The sequence below is a fragment of the Vulpes vulpes genome, chromosome 2 (genome assembly GCF_048418805.1).
Source record: "Vulpes vulpes isolate BD-2025 chromosome 2, VulVul3, whole genome shotgun sequence".
Lineage (NCBI taxonomy): Eukaryota > Metazoa > Chordata > Mammalia > Carnivora > Canidae > Vulpes > Vulpes vulpes.
In genome coordinates, this window is record NC_132781.1 from 43,415,841 (window position 1) to 43,432,867 (window position 17,027).

Here is a 17,027-nt window from a genome sequence, read left to right on the forward strand (position 1 = left end):
TGCCCCGACTTTGAGGAGTTTGTGCTATAATACCCACAGTTCTTACGAAGTTGCCTAAAACGAAAAACACATCAGCAGGGCCTATGGTGATTCCATGTGTGCTAAGTATGTTCTTGACAGGATCAAGTGTCTTTCCTTATTGAGGAACAGAAAATTGTTGTGAATGTGTTGAAAGTCCAAGAACAGAGTCAAAAACCTAAATAAAGGGGGCCCATGGGTGGCTTGGTCGGTTAAGGATCCAACTCTTGATTTCAGCTCAAGTCTCGATCTCAGTGTCATGAGTTTAAGAAGCCCTGGGTTGGGCTACAATACTAGGTGTGAAGCCTACTAAAAAAAAAACAAACAAAAAAACACAAGCTAAATAAAAAAATGATTCTTCTTTTGAGTAACAAAATCAAAAGGCAAAAGAAAAAAATTTTAGAGAAGAAATACATTTGAACTAAAAAGGTAAGAGTATTACAGAATTCAAGTACATTTCATAGAACTCAAGGCAAAAGATGTCTTTCTGCAACCTAAATGCTAACTATGTATCTACAAAACAAATTTATATGTAGAAAATTTCTGTAAAAAAATATCAAAATATAGCAGTGATAATTCTAATGTTGGAATTGTTCTATTTTTCTATATTAGATAAGGTTAAGCTTGTTAAATGTTAGTGGTAAAAATTACAAAGTAGGGGCAGCCTGGGTGGCTCAGCGGGTTAGCGCCGCCTTCAGCCCAGGATGTGATCCTGGAGACCCAGGATTGAGTCCCACATCGGGCTCCTTTAAGGGAGCCTGCTTCTCCCTCTGCCTGTGTCTCTACCTCTCTCTGTGTGTCTCCCATGAATAAATAAATAAAATCTTTAAAAAAATTATATAATTGTATAATGGCTTTTAGGAAACTGCTAGTATTTTATGGAGTATTGTTTATGCAACACCTAAAGGAACTTATAATACCCAAGTTTATGTTACATGTAAATACATTCATTATATGTTACAAATAACATATTTACAAAACATACATTATATGTTACATATAAACACATTGAAACCTGATATAACTCAGAACTGAACATGTCTTTTCTATGAAATCAGTTCTAAGAATACATAAACCTTTATTTAGCCCTTTTTAGCCCTCTAATTGGACTTAATTCTTAGTGTTTAATTAGACTCTTTGATTATTTCTCTTTTTTTAAAGATTTTATTTATTTATTCATAAGAGACACAAAGAGAGGCAGAGAGAGGCAGAGTCATAGGCAGAGGGAGAAGCAGGCTCCCTGTGGGGAGTCCAATGCAGGACTGGATCCCAGGACCCCAGGATCACAACCTGAAGCTGAAGGCAGATGCTCAACCACCTAGCAACCCAGGCACCCCAGACTCTTTGATTATTTGAACTCTGCATTTTCAGTTGGCCAACAAAAATAACACGTTTCCATAAATTGTACAGGGATAGTTATGTATGCCCAGAATGTATATGTGTAGATGGCAGTTTTGTAAATACAAGAAGTCAAAAGTGTAATAGAATTAGATAGCTATAGATTATATGTGTTATCTTATCGTGATTACTTCAGATAGTAATTCCACTGTGAGAAAAGGATACATTTGTACTAATTGAAAAAATATAAGTTTCAATCTGACTTTTGCCTTGTACTCTTATTCAGCACATGTTTGTTCTTCGCGAGCGCCCTGAAACAGTGTTAATAGATCTCATTCAAAGGACAAAGGATGCAGTGAGAGAGCTGGACAATCTACAGTATCGAAAGATGAAGAAACTCCTTTTCCAGGAGGCACATAATGGACCAGCAGTAGAAGCACAGGAAGAAGAAGAGGTAATAACTTAGAAATGACTCACATTTTGAGCTCTGTTTCTTTATTGGCTTCTTTCCTTATACAACTTGTCTTACCACAAATGTTTTATATTAATGGTTCCCAGATTGTGTTTTCTTAACACTGGTCCTGTAAGATCCCAGGTAGAAAAAAAAAAGTTTTGCATTCTTTAAACCCAACCCCTTCGTAGTGTTTATTGGTATAGTAAAGCTCTGCAATCTTTTACTAAAGAAACCTGTTCAACTTTAATCTAGTCCTCATCAAATTTTTTGGATACTGAACCCTCTTTTGCCTTATTGTCGGATTCCATGGGACATGCTTTTGGAAGCATTTGAAATTATAGACTATGGAAATGGACAGTACTCATTCAGAAGTCTTTAGAATTACCAAGCATTATGCTCTGTCACCAGGGATACTTGATTCTTTTCAGTTCTGAATAATTTCATTCCATTTGCACAGTTCTAAAATACTCATTTTACAGATGAGTAAAGCAAAGCTCAGAGTAGTTAACTCATCATAGGTTCATTTGGGTTCAAATTCATGTATCTCTCACTCTCAAGGCAAAGTTCTTTCCATATTGCCTTTTAGGGAGTATGGAAGTTTAAATTTGCAGTAGAAATGTTACTCACAAGGAAATATACATTAGGAAAATATACATTTCCTCACAAGGAAATATACAATAGGAAATTAGGAAATATACTTTTTCTCACAAGGAAATATACATTATTTTTGGAGCTTTTTTACTCTAAATATTTTCAGTTTTCTTTGCTCCTGTCAGAATTTATTGTTTTTCAGTAAGAGAGATCATTTTGCATTCTGAGACCTGGAGTAATAGTTACTTATTTTTTTTAATAGTGCTACATAATTAATGAACTATAAAATATAGTACTTAAACATATATATAAATGTAAAGTTTTGGTGCTTTTGGTTTTGTTTTTTAGTTCATACAGTAATCATTAGAAAATTATTTTGAGGGTGCAGTCAGTTAAGCATGGACTCTTGTTTTTAGCTCAGGTCATGATCTCAGGATTGTGGGATCAAGCCTCGGCCTTGAACTCTGGTGTGGAAGGAACATCCTTGAGATTCCCTCTTTCCCTTCCCTGCCTCTCCCATCCTGCTTGCATGCACACACCAGCATATTCTCCCTCTTTACAAAACAAAACAAAACAACAACTAAAGGTGGTTATATATAGGATTTAAAAAAGATTGAGGCTTGTTTTAACTATGGGAATTATTGAGAAATGAGCAGAATCTCTCTATATACCACACATGAGATGTGTGGTATAAATGGATTTCAAAAAAATGTCAAGCAATTTAGAGAAAATGTTATGCTTCGGAAATAACCAAGTGATGAACTGAATTTTTGACACAGGTGGTTGGAATTTTTGTTATTTATTTGTTGATCATTTTTATTTGTTTTTCAGTTGGTAAAATTCCTGGCCTTGACAAGTACAGGAAGTTTCTCACGATAGACTTTTGAGTTTCTTTCTAAAGACTGTGTACTAAGCAGTGTGATAAGTGATTATAATTAGCAATTTCAAAAGAGACAGATATTTTAACCTAATGCTCTTTTCCTTTAGGAACAAGATCATGGTGTTGGCCGAACAGGAACAGTGAATAGTGTTGGAAGTAATCAGTCTATTCCCAGTATGTCCATCAGTGCCAGTAGCCAAAGTAGTAGTGTTAACAGTCTTCCAGATGCCTCAGATGACAAGAGTGAGCTAGATATGATGGAGGGAGACCACACAGTGATGTCTAATAGTTCTGTTATCCATTTAAAACCTGTGAGTATTTGGATTTCAGTGAAAAAACTTTCAACTTTGGTAAATAATTTTCTTCAGCTGATTAGTTTAATTAGGAGATTGTCTTGGATGTTTCAGAAGTTTGGCTGTTTCATTTTTCGGTAATTTATTTTAAAGTAGTAGGAGGCTTGTTTTCCTAGTGTAATGTCTGCATTTGGGAAACTAATGTTTTGAAAATACTAAAAGAATATTTTTAAAATATCAGAAGAAAGAAAGAAAGAAACACTACATAATATATAATTTGAGGGATCCCTGGGTGGCACAGCGGTTTGGCGCCTGCCTTTGGCCCAGGGCGCGATCCTGGAGACCCGGGATCGAATCCCACGTCGGGCTCCCGGTGCATGGAGCCTGCTTCTCCCTCTGCCTGTGTCTCTGCCTCTCTCTCTATCTCTCTGTGACTATCGTAAATAAATAAAAATTAAAAAAAATATATATATATATATAATTTGAGTTAATTTCATGAAAATAAAGTATTTAAAAGTAGTAGATATACACATTAAAGTCATGATAGTGGTTGTCTTTTAAAAGAAAGGGTTACAGTGGGTAATGATCAAAAGTGACTTGCACTGTCCATAATGTTTACATCTTTAAAATAAAACTAGGGCAGCGCTGGTGGCTCAGTGGTTTGGCGCCTGCCTTCAGCCCAGGGCATGACCCCGGGGTCCTGGGATCGAGTCCCACATCGGGCTCCCTGTGTGGAGCCTGCTTCTCCCTCTGCCTGTGTCTCTGCCTCTCTCTCTGTCTCTCCTGAATAAATAAATAAATAATATTTTTTAAAAAATAATAATAAAATAAAATAAAATAAAACTAATTGAGGATCCCTGGGTGGCTTAGCGGTTTGGCGCCTGCCTTCGGCTCAGGGCGTGATCCTGGAATCCCAGGATTGAGTCCCGCATCAGGCTCCCGGCATGGAGCCTGCTTCTCCCTCTGCTTGTGTCTCTGTCTCTCTCTCTGTCTCTCTCTCTGTCTCTCTCTCTGTCTCTCTCTCTCTCTCTGTGTCTTTCGTGAATAAATAAATAAAATCTTTTAAAAAATAAAATAAAACTAATTGCTAATAATTGTAAATTATTAGTTTAGGAAATAAGTACATTATTCTTCACACTCTGAATACAGAATTTTTAATTTTCTTGAAAACATTTTGAGAGGTAACTTGTTTTTAGCAATAGGAGTACTTCCTTTTTAACTTCACAGCTTACAATATTACCTAAAAATTTTTTAGGCACAGGAGCTAAAAGGTAGAACTAACCCAAGTGTTCATCAAGAGATGAATAGATAGATAAACCATAGTATATACATACAGAGGAATATTACCAGTTATGAAAAAGAATGAAATTTTGATACATGCTATAACTTGAGTGATAATAAGCTGGATGCAAGAAGACAAATATTGCATAATTCCACTTTTATGAAATTTCTAGAATAGGCAGTTCATAAACACGCAAAGTAGATTAGTGGTTACCAGGGACTGAGTAGAGTATAAAATGAAGAGTTTTGGTTAACAGATACAATTTCCATTTGGGTGATGGAAAAGTTTTGGAAATGGCAGTGGTTGCACAAGATTGGGAATATAATTAATGCCACTGAATTGTACATTTAAAAATGGTTGAACTGGCAAATTATATATATATTTTACTACACAAACACACACGAAAAGTGATTAAGAATGATTTAGTTATGGGACTCATGGGTGGCTCCGTGGTTGAATGTCTGCCATTGGCTCAGGTCATGATTCCGGGGTCCCAGGATAGAGTCCCACATCAGGCTTCCTGTGGGGAGCCTCCCTCTCCCTTTGCCAATGTCTCTGTCTCTCTGTGTTTCTCATGAATAAATAAAATCTTAAAAAAAACAAAAAGAATGACTTAGTTATGTAGTAGTGTTCTTCAGGGCAAAATCATGTTTAATTTTCATATACTTAGGCAATAGAATCAAGAGTAACAAAGATTATTCCCACAATTAGTTGGTTGCTGCTTAATTGACTTCCTCTTCAGTTAATAAACTAAGGCATATATAAGGAAAGACATCGTTCTTAAAATTTCTACAGTTATTTTTTGGTTACTTACTTCGGACAATGGCAGAAGTATTATAAATGTATTTTTAAGATATATTATTGCTGGGAATCCCTGGGTGGCTCAGCGGTTTAGTGCCGCCTTCGGCCCAGGGTGTGCTCCTGGAGACCCAGGATCGAGTCCCATGTCGGGCTCCCTGCATGGAGCCTGCTTCTCCCTCTGCCTGTGTCTCTGCCTCTCTCTCTGTGTCTTTCATGAATAAATAAATAAAATCTTTAAGAAAAAAAGAAAAGATATATTATTGCTTTGAAAACCCAAGAGCCAAAAAATAAAAATAAAAATAAAAACCAAGAGCCTTAGAATAATTCATTTTTCCTGCTTTTTAAAATAATTAATCCTTTTTATTTTCTGTATAATAAGTAGGATATAAATCTAACCTCATACAATTCCTGATCCTAAATCTGTTGTACTGTTGTATACACTGAGAGAATAATGTTTCCTGATTCTAATTATGTTGAAAATAAAATGTCAGCATTCATAATTTTTGTTTTTTGCTTTTTAAAATTATGTCTTTAAGATAAATTGAACAAGTTATCTTTAAATTTTCTTGAAAGCTCAAGTGAACTGTATTTGTTCACCTGAAATAGTATTGTTTCTTTCTTTGTCTAGGAGGAAGAAAATTACAGAGAAGAGGGAGATCCTAGAACAAGAGCATCGGATCCACAGTCTCCACCACAAGTGTCTCGACATAAATCACACTATCGTAATCGAGAACACTTTGCTACTATACGGACGGCATCACTGGTATGTTCTTCCCCTGATTAGAAATACATTTTTTATTTTGAACTGTGGCACCTGTACTAAAGAATAACTGTATCTTATTTTTTTGTATTTGGGGTTATTTTTCAGAATTCTCATTTAACATTTAAGTGCCTCTTATGAGAAAGATATACAGAATACTCTGAGAGATGTTAAACTAGTAATGTCTTCAAGACATACACAAATAACTAATGCGTTAGAATATATTAAATGCTTACGAGGGCTAGAAGGTACTAAATAGTAATTCAGATTACTTTTGATTTGAGGTATAAAGGAAATATTTATAAAACAAATTGTTTACGGATGCTTAGGTGGCTCAGTCACTAAGCATCCCACTCTTGGTTTTGGCTCAGGTCATGATCTCATGGTCCTGAGATCAAGCCCCAAGTGGAGCTCTGCGCTTAGCACAGAGTCTGCCTGAGATTCTTTCCCTTCCTTCTCCCTTACTCTCTGCTCACACATGCTCACTCGATTTCTCTCTCAAATATATATAGAGATAGATATATAGATACATAGATATATAGATAGAACCAATCCTTTAAAAAATAATAAAAAATAAAACAAATTGAACTTTAATAGTTTGTTGACTTTAAGCATAGAGAGGAAGAAAAAATGTTATTTCTAAGAATTAACAGTAAAGAAATACTAAAGCTAACCAAAATGAGGGGAAATGTTCGGGAAATGGCGAGTAATTCAATTTAGTATATTCAAAGTATAGTTCTTCTGATTTCCCAAATAACAATAAAAGTGGATTATGGGGGCAGCCCGGTTTAGCACCACCTTTAGCCCAGGGCCTGATCCTGGAGACCCAGGATCGAGTCCCATGTCGGGCTCCCTGCATGGAGCCTGCTTCTCTCTCTGCCTGTGTCTCTGCCTCTCTCTCTCTCTCTGTCTCTGTGAATAAATAAGTAAAATCTTTAAAAAAAAAAAAAGGATTATAAATGATGCCGTATTTGCTCAGTCAGTAGAACATGTGACACTTGATCTTAGGGATGTAAGTTAGAACCCCACATTGGGTATGAGAGATTACTATTTAAAAATGGATCATGTGTCCTTTACAAGGATATTGTTTTAGTAGGCTACTTATTATCCTAATCAGTCAGATAAGTAGGACCAAAACATGATAAAGAATACTAGGGATAAAAAGAAATTAAGATATCCTAGGAAAAGCAGGCTGTTAGAAAATCTAACAGGAAGTATAAAAGATATATCTGAGAGAAAAGTTATCTGAGTTTATCAACGACATAAGCAGATTTTATAAATCCCATGCAGTGGCCCATGAATCTGTATGACATGGAGTCAAGAATGTCATCCTCCATCCTGAGGAATCAAGTCATTCTTGCTATTCTGTAACATGTAAATAACTTTTTGAACAGAGTAAGTAGCAAAGATTGCTTGACTTTTTTTTCTCATGACTATTTTAATAAATACCTAGAGAAGTATTACCTAAAGAGAGGCTAATTCGTGTGATTTTGTGACTTGGTATATATTAAATGTTTCTCAAATTCTGTCCCAGTTTCTGTCTCCCTCAAATTAATTAGGGACACACTTTTTTTTTTTCTTGGAGTATAGTTACCATACAATGTTATATTAATGTCAGTGTACAACATAGTAATTTGACAGTTATATGCATTACTCAGTGCTCACCACAATAAGGATAGTCACCATCTGTCACCATACAATGCTATTCACATTATTGACTATTTTCCCTGTGTATACTTTTCATCTCCATAACTTATTTATTTTATAACTGGAAGTTTATACCTCTTAATCCCTATCACTTATTTCACCCATCCCGCCATCCACTGGTTTGTTTTGTGTATTTTAAGTCTGTTGATTTTTTTAAAAAATATGTTATTTATTTATTTATTGGGGAGAGAGAGAGAAAAATAAAAAAGGGAAAGAGGGAGACTATAAGGCGGACTCCATGCTGAGTATGGCCTGATGTGGGGCTCGATTCCAGGACCCCAAAATCATGATCTGAGCTGAAACCAAGAGTCAGATGCTTACCTGAACATGCCTGCCACCCAAGTGCCTCAAGAGTCTGTTGGTTTTTGTTTATTTGTTCATTTGTTTTCTGGATTCTACATGTAAGTGAAATCATATGGTACTTTTCTTTCTTTGATTTATTTCACTTAGTATAATACCCTCTAAGTTTATCCATGTTGTTGCAAATGCCAAGATCTTCTTTTCTATGGCTAATATTCCATTTTGTATGTAATATACCACATGTGCTTTATTCATTCATTTATTGGTGGACACTTGGTTGTTTCCATATCGTGACTATTGTAAATACTACTGCAATGAACATAGGGGTGTTTTTAATATCTTTTTAAATTGATGTTTTTTCTATTTCTGTTTTCTTTCTTTTCTCTTTTCTTTTCTTTCTTTCCTTTCCTTTTCTTTTCTTCTTTTTTCTTTTCTTTTCTTTTCTTTTCTTTTCTTTTCTTTTCTTTTCTTTTCTTCTTTTCTTTTCTTTCTTTTCTTTTTCTTTTTTTAAGAGATAGAGTGAGGGGAGGGTCACAGGGAAGAGGGAAAGGAACTTAAGGCTTTTCTGGCCAGTGCAGAGCCCAGTGCAGGGTTTGATCTCAAATCTTGAGATCATGACCTGAGCCGAAATGAAGTTGGATGCTTACCCAACAGAACTTTTCTATTTCTCAGAGTTTTCTCCCCAGAGAGAACCCAGAGGGTTTTCCCCCCCTTGGGTAAATAATAGTAGTGAAATTAATGGAACATAGGGTGTTTGTATTTTTTAATTTTTTAAGAACCTCCATACTGTTTCCCACAGTGGGATCATGACCTGAGCTGAAGGCAGATGCTTATCCAGCTGAGCCACCCTGGCACCTCAGATGTTCATCTTTTTAATATTGATTTGTAGATGTTCTTTATAAAACCTGTTTATGGGGGGCAGCCCCCGTGGGCGCAGTGGTTTAGCGCTGCTTGCAGCCCAGGGTGTGATCCTGGAGACCCTGGATTGAGTCCTACGTCAGGGTCTCTGCATGGAGCCTGCTTCTCCCTCTGCCTGAGTCTCTGCCTCACTCTCTCTACATCTCTATGAATAAATAAATAAAATCTAAAAAAACCAAAAAACTGTTTATAGTATTATATCTCATATCTGTCTTGCCAATATTTTTTTCTTCATCTGTAATTTACCTGTTCTTTTTCCTAGATGATGAGAAATTAAAATTTTTTAGTTTTAAAATTAATTGTAATAATCCAATTAAAAAATTGATAAAGGAGGGGCACCAACCAACTGGGTGGTGCAGTTGGTTAAGCAACCAATTCTTAGTTTCAGCTCAAGTCATGATTTCAAAGCAGTGAGATTGAGCCCTGTCTTGTGCTCCCTGCTCAGTGCTGATTCTGCTTAGAATTCTTCCTCTCCCTAAGCCCCTCCTCACTACATGTTCTCTCTCTATCTCTCCACCCCCCCCAAAACAAAGTTGTTTTTTTTTTAAATGCATAAAACGGGGTGCCTGACTGGCTCAGTTAATTGTCTGACTCTTGATTTCAGCTCAGGTCATGATCTCAGGGTTGTAACGTGAGATCAAGCCCCAAGTCAGGCTCACACTGGGTGTGGAACCTGCTTAAGATTCTCTCCACACCTCCTCCCTTAAAAAAATGAATAAAGGTCTTGAAATAGACATTTCTCCAAAAAAGGTATACAAATGGCCAATTAGTTATTAGGGAAATGCAAATCAAAACCACAATGAGGGACTACCTCATACCCACTAGGATGCCTTTTTAAAAAAAGAAAAATAGGGACACCTGGGTGGCTCAGTGGTTGAGCATCTGCCTTTGGCTCAGGTTGTGATCCCAGGATTCTGGGATCAAGTCCTGCATCGGGCTCCCTTCAGGGAGCCTGCTTCTCCCTCTGCCTTTGTCTCTGCCTCTGTCTCTGTGTCTCTCATGAATAATTAAATAAAATTTTTCAAAATAAACAAATAAAGATAAAAAGAAAGAAAGAAAAATAGGTATCAGAGAGCATACAGAGAAAGTAGAACTCTTCTTGTATGTTTCTGGTAATATGTATGTAATAAGAGTGTAATTGTGTATATGTAATACAATCGTAATATGATTCAGTTTCTGTGGAAAATAGTTGACAGTTCCTCAGAAAATTAAACATAGAATTATCATATGACTCAGCAATTCTGTTCTTACATATATACCCAAAGAATCAAAAACTGGTATTCAAACAAGTACATGTACACACATACACATAATAGCACTATTCACAATAGCCATATCCATCAGCAGATGAATGATAAATTATGGTATATACATACAATAGAATATTATTCAGCTATAAAAAAGGAATGAAACACTGATACATGCTTACAACATGGATGAACCTTGAAAACATGCTAAATGAAGGAAGCCAGGCATAAAAGTTATATATTATATGACTATATGAAGTATCTAAAATAGATATGACTCCATAGAGATAGAAAATAAATTGGTCTCTTCCCAGGAGAGACTGGGGAACAAGATTTTCTTCTTAAATGATAAAAACGTTTTGTAACTAGATAAATATGGTACTTGTATACCATTGTGAATATACTAACTACTATTGAGTTATTCACTTTGAAATGATTAATTTGGGATTTCTGGGTGGCTCAGTCAGTTAAGAGTCGGACTCTTTCAGCTCAGGTCATGCTCCCAGAGTCCTGGGATCCCACCCCCACATTGGGCTCTGCACTCAGCAGAGTCTACTTGAGGATTCTCTTCCTCTCTCTTTGCCCTTCCCTACACTTGCTCACACACTTTTTTATGCTTTCTCTAAGGTAAATAAATAAATATTTTTTAAAAATGATTAATTTTTAGGGGCACCTGGCTGGCTCAGTTGGAAAAGCATGTGACTCATGATCTTGGGGTTGTAAGTTTATGCCTCACATTGGAGGTAGAGATTATTTAAATAAATAAAATTTCAAAAAATATCAAATGACTGAATTCATATATATATATATATTATATATATATTTAAAGATTTTATTTATTTATTCATGAGAGACACAGAGAGAGAGAGAGAGAGAGAGGCAGAGACAGAGGAAGAAGCAGGCTCCACGCAGGGAGCCCAATGCGGGACTTGATCCCGGGTCTCCAGGATCACGCCCTGGGCTGAAGGCAGATGCCCAACCGCTGAGCCACCCAGGCGTCCCATGACTGAATTCATATTATGTGAATTTTACCTCCTTTTAAGAATCTAGTTTATACATTTTTTCTTCCAAATTTTTATTTAAATTCTAGTTTGTTAACATATAGCATAATATTGATTTCAGGAATAGAATTTAGTGTAGTGCTTGGGTGGCTCAGTTGGTTGGGCATCTGCCTTGGGCTTGGGTCGTGATTCTGGGATCCTGGGTTCGAGCCCCACGTCAGGCTTCCTGCTTGGTGGGAAGCCTGCTTCTCCCTTTCCTCTCTGCCCGTGCTTTCTCTTGCTACCTCTGTTTCTGTCTCTCTCAAATAAATAAATGGAATCTTTTTTTTAAAAAAAGTAGAATTTAGTGATTCATCACTTAAATATAATACCCAGTACTCATCATAACAAGTGCCCTCCTTAATCCTCATCACCCACTTAGCCTGTCCCCCAATCACATCTCTCCATCAACCCTTAGTTTGTTCTCTGTAAAGAGTCTCTTATGGTTTGCCTCCCCTTCTCTCTTATTTCCCTTCCCATATGTTCATCTGTTTTGTTTCGTAAATCGCACATAGGATTGAAACCATACAGTACTTGTCTTTTTGACTTATTTTGCTTAGCATAATACACTTTAGCTCGATCCACATTGTTGGGAATGGCAAGGCTTCATTATTTTTGATGGCTGAGTAGTATCCCTGTGTGTGTGTGTGTGTGTGTGTCTCTATGTGTCTGTGTGTGTATCATGTCGTCTTTAACTATTCATAAGTCGATGGACGTTTAGGCTCTTTCCATAGTTTGGCTTTTAAATTTTTTTCTTTATAGCCAGTGCCTTTTGTGTCCACCAGGAATTTTGATGGTAGTCCATGTCTTCTTTTGCTTTATGATTCTGACTTTTATGTTTCGGTCAGATGATTCTTTTCAAATTAATTTTTGAATAGAGTGATACTGGAGTTAAGGTTTATTTTTTATACAGGGAACCAGTTGTTTCAGCAGAATTTGGTAAAAAATACTTTCCTTTTTTAAATTTTTAAATTTTTTTGCTTTTTTTAATTAACCTGAATTTTTGATAGAAAATCCAGTTGACTGAGTATATGTGGGTCTGTTTCTCAATTTTATTCAATTCCTTTTATCTAGTCAATCTGTCCTTAATACCAATACTGTACTGTTTTGATTGCTAAAGTGTATGTCTTCCAACATTTTTTTCTCCTCAAGATTGTTTTGGACCTTCTTGGCCCTTTACATTCCCACATAAACTTTAGAATAAAGTTGTTTATTTCTTCAAAAGACCTGCTGGAAATTTAATTGAAAAATACTAACTGGAATCTCTTAAATTAATTGCTTGCTTTGTTAATAACAGAGTGGTTCTAAAATGCTTTTGAAAGAAATCTTTTGCTTTATTTTGTTCTTTTCTGTCAATCGTTTGTATGTCTAGGTTACAAGGCAAATGCAAGAACATGAGCAGGACTCTGAGCTTAGAGAACAGATGTCTGGCTATAAGAGAATGAGGCGGCAACATCAAAAACAATTGATGACTCTGGAAAATAAGCTAAAGGCTGAGATGGATGAACATCGCCTCAGATTAGACAAAGATCTTGAAACTCAGCGTAACAATTTTGCTGCAGAAATGGAGAAACTTATCAAGAAACATCAGGCTGCTATGGAAAAAGAGGTAGCTGTTTCACTATTATTTGTTCTAGCTTGTGACCATCCCAGAATTAACCAAGATAACATATTGATGTTAGAGTATCTCTTTCCCAGAACCAAGCAAATCAATTGGAGAAACATTTGCTTAACATGTATAATACCAAGTACTGGGTCTGGGAACCAATAGACATGGGATTATTTCTTCACACTTGGTAGATTTATAGTGTCACAGTGGGTAAGTTAATCATCTGTTCTGGCCTCAGGTACTCTGGTTATCTGAAGAGTTTGATAAATCACCCATTAGTAACTTGGTTCAGATCTCAAAATATCACTTGTGATTCCTTTCTCTGTATATTTTTTGGAAACTGTCCTTAAATTTATAGTGGCATTCTTATATCAGAGAATAATTGAAGATTATAGAGGGAATGTTAGAGATTACAAATTATTCATATTAAGGTTTAGCCCATTTGTTTATTTACAGATAAGAGTCATTCTACTAAATGATAAAAGCGAATTTTTTTAGTATTCTTATTATCTGAAACCTTTTCTTATTAAGGTTTTTGATGTCCCATCAGTTTCATTTTATTTTGATAATCATTTCTGTCAAGTAAAATGTAAACTTCTCAGAAAGTTTACAGGATATGCCTGGCTAGTTCCACATTGAGGCATTAATTCATAGCTATCCTGTTCACCCTTCCCCCCCCCCAAAAGAACCATTCTCTTATAATAGTAGAGAATTTAACGAAATAATTTATTGTATAAATAAACATTTGATTTTGAAATAATTTGGTGAAAGAATTATCCGTTGGTCATTGGATAGTATTTTTTAATAACTTAGGAAGAGGTAGATGGTAGCATATTTAGGAAAGCAATTCATGAAATGAGATGTAGAATGTGGTTAGAATTCTGTTTAAAAAAATATATATGCAAAAAATATATATATATATAAAATAAAAAATATATATGCATGGAAAAAATTAGGAAGGGCATATACCAAAATGTTTATATTGGTTATCTCTGGGTGCTAAAATCGTGTAATATTTTCCTTCTTTGTGTTTTTCTATACTTCCTAAATGTTCTACAATGATACGTGTTGCATATATCATCAGAACTAAGGAGTGCCTGGCTTGGCAACAGTTGGAATTATGACTTATGATCTTGGGGTTGTAAGTTTAAGCCCCATGTTGGGTGTAGAAATTACTTAAAAATAAAATCTTAAAAAAGAAATTCAGTATGATACATATGTCTAACATTCAATATTTCCATATCAATATATAAATAAAAGGTCAAATTTTAATTTAAAGATGAACGAATTACATTATTTTGTATATAAATCAACAAAGATAAGTCATGTTCGAATTTTATTTGTAGATAAATGTGTGTTTGGTTTTTTATTGGAGGGAGGACATACTCCTATTAGATGAAAAAGAAAAAAAAGGTGAAAGCATTCTGACCCTGTACAAGATCAACATTTTAAAGACAGGTGGCTCAGTGGTTTGGCACCACCTTTGGCCCAGGGCGTGATCCTGGAGACCCGGGATCGAGTCCTGCGTCGGGCTCCCTGCATGGGGCCTGCTTCTCCCTCTTCCTGTGTCTCTGCCTCTCTCTCTCTCTCTCTTCTGTCTCTCATGAATAAGTGAATAAAATCTTGAAAAAAAATTTTTTTTAAAGACAAGTTCCATTTTATTGGTTCTCTGAAATTCAAGTAAGGATGCTAAGTACTTCAGAAACGAGTATTGCACATGTTAACTGCCAAAAGTTTAAATAAAAATTAAAAATAAATAAAAATTTTAAAGGATGCTGAGTAACAAGTATAAATAATTTGTTGGATATTCTCTTTTTGGTAATACTTATATTCATTTTCTGTTCATGGGGAAAAATAGTATCCTTGGTAATGTGTATTAAACTGCTGCTTTAGGGATCCCTGGGTGGCGCAGCGGTTTGGCGCCTGCCTTTGGCCCAGGGCGCGATCCTGGAGACCCGGGATCGAGTCCCACGTCAGGCTCCCGGTGCATGGAGCCTGCTTCTCCCTCTGCCTGTGTCTCTGCCTCTCTCTCTCACTGTGTGCCTATCATAAATAAATAAAATAAAATTAAAAAAAAAATAAATAAATAAACTGCTGCTTTAAATCTATCAACCTAACTAATTTGGTCCTTTTTTAACTTTTTCTATAGGCTAAAGTGATGGCCAATGAGGAGAAAAAATTTCAGCAACATATTCAGGCGCAACAGAAGAAAGAACTAAACAGTTTTTTGGAGTCCCAGAAAAGAGAATATAAACTTCGAAAAGAACAGCTTAAGGAGGTATTTATTTTATAAACATTTTCTTTTTTTAAATTTAATTTATTTATTCATAAGAGACACAGAGAGAGAGAGAGATTGAGAGAGAGTCAGAGACATAGGCAGAGGGAGAAGCAGGCTCCATGCAGGGAGCCCATGGGGGACTCGATCCTGGGACTCCAGGATCATGCCCTGGGCCGAAGGCAGGTGCTAAACCACTGAGCCACCCAGGGATCCCCAAGATAAATTTGTCTTACGTTGTTTGTCACCATGAAATGTGTATCAGTTTGAATGAAGACATTATTATAATCAATAACTCTTCAATGGACTGAGATCCTCAATTGAGGAGCCCCAAAAAGAATCCTTTGAAAAGATAAGTTATTTTATTTAAGGTAGCTTTCTTAAGCACCTATTTAGTAACTGACTGATTCGAAATAAAAATATGTGAGCTGTGAAAAAAAAGCCACACATTTCTTTCTTTAAAAATAAACCATTCTGGGAACCCTGGGTGGCGCAGCGGTTTGGCGCCTGCCTTTGGCCCAGGGCGCGATCCTAGAGACCTGGGATCGAATCCCACGTCGGGCTCCCGGTGCATGGAGCCTGCTTCTCCCTCTGCCTGTGTCTCTGCCTCTCTCTCTCTGTGCGTGACTATCATAAAAATAAATAAATAAATAAAATAAAATAAAATAAAATAAAATAAAATAAAATAAAATAAAATAAACCATTCCTTCCTGCATGGAGCCTGCTTCTCCCTCTGCCTGTGTCTCTGCCTCTCTGTGTGTGTGTGTCTCTCATGAATAAGTAAATAAAAAGTCTTTAAAAATTTAAAAAATAAAGAATAAAAAATAAACCATTCCTAAAAAAATAAAAAATAAAAAAAATAAAAAACCATTCTTGGGCGGCCCCAGTGGCTCAGTGGTTTAGTGCCACCTTTGGCCCAGGGTGTGATCCTGGGCACCTGGGATCGAGTCCCAATTTGGGCTCCCTGCGTTGGGCCTGCTTCTCCCTCTGCCTGTGTCTTTGCCTCTCTCTCTCTCTCTCTCTCTCTTTCTGTGTCTCTCATGAATAAATGAATAATATCTTAAAAAAATAAAAACAAATCATTCCTGGGGTGCCTGGGTGGCTCAGTTGGTTGGTGTCTGACTCTTGCTTTCAGCTAAGATTGTGGTCTCAAGCTCCATGCTCAGCAGAGAGTCTGCATGAGATTCTCTCCCTCTGCCCCTTCCCCATTCACATGCACATTCTCTAAGATGAATAAATCCTTAAATAATTCTTTAGGTGTATAGTGCATGCGTGTGTGTGTGTGTGTGTGTGTGTGTGTGTGTGTGTGTGTTCATTCAAAATAATGATTCTCAGTATAGAGGAAAGGACATAGTAGACTTTTGGTGGGGAAATTTCCTGGCAGAAGATTTTGAGAAAGGGGCACCTGGGTGGCTCAGTGGTTGAGTATCTGCTGTTGTCTCAGGTTGTGATCTGGGGTCCTGAGATTGAGTCCTGCATCAGGCTCCCTGCAGGGAGCCTGCTTCTCTTTCTGC

The 17,027-nt window shown here is 36.4% G+C and overlaps 1 protein-coding gene across 2 annotated transcripts in view; it reads left to right on the forward strand.

Annotated features, from left to right (window-relative positions):
- TAOK1 (TAO kinase 1) overlaps nucleotides 1-17,027 on the forward strand; it is a 153,771-nt gene that overhangs the window by 110,730 nt on the left and 26,014 nt on the right. For both annotated transcript variants that reach the window (XM_026016302.2, XM_026016303.2), the window contains 5 exons: nucleotides 1,643-1,810; nucleotides 3,389-3,592; nucleotides 6,286-6,420; nucleotides 13,002-13,238; nucleotides 15,388-15,516. In XM_026016302.2, coding sequence (XP_025872087.1) covers nucleotides 1,643-1,810; nucleotides 3,389-3,592; nucleotides 6,286-6,420; nucleotides 13,002-13,238; nucleotides 15,388-15,516 — 873 coding nt within the window. The remainder of the gene's footprint in view (nucleotides 1-1,642; nucleotides 1,811-3,388; nucleotides 3,593-6,285; nucleotides 6,421-13,001; nucleotides 13,239-15,387; nucleotides 15,517-17,027) is intronic.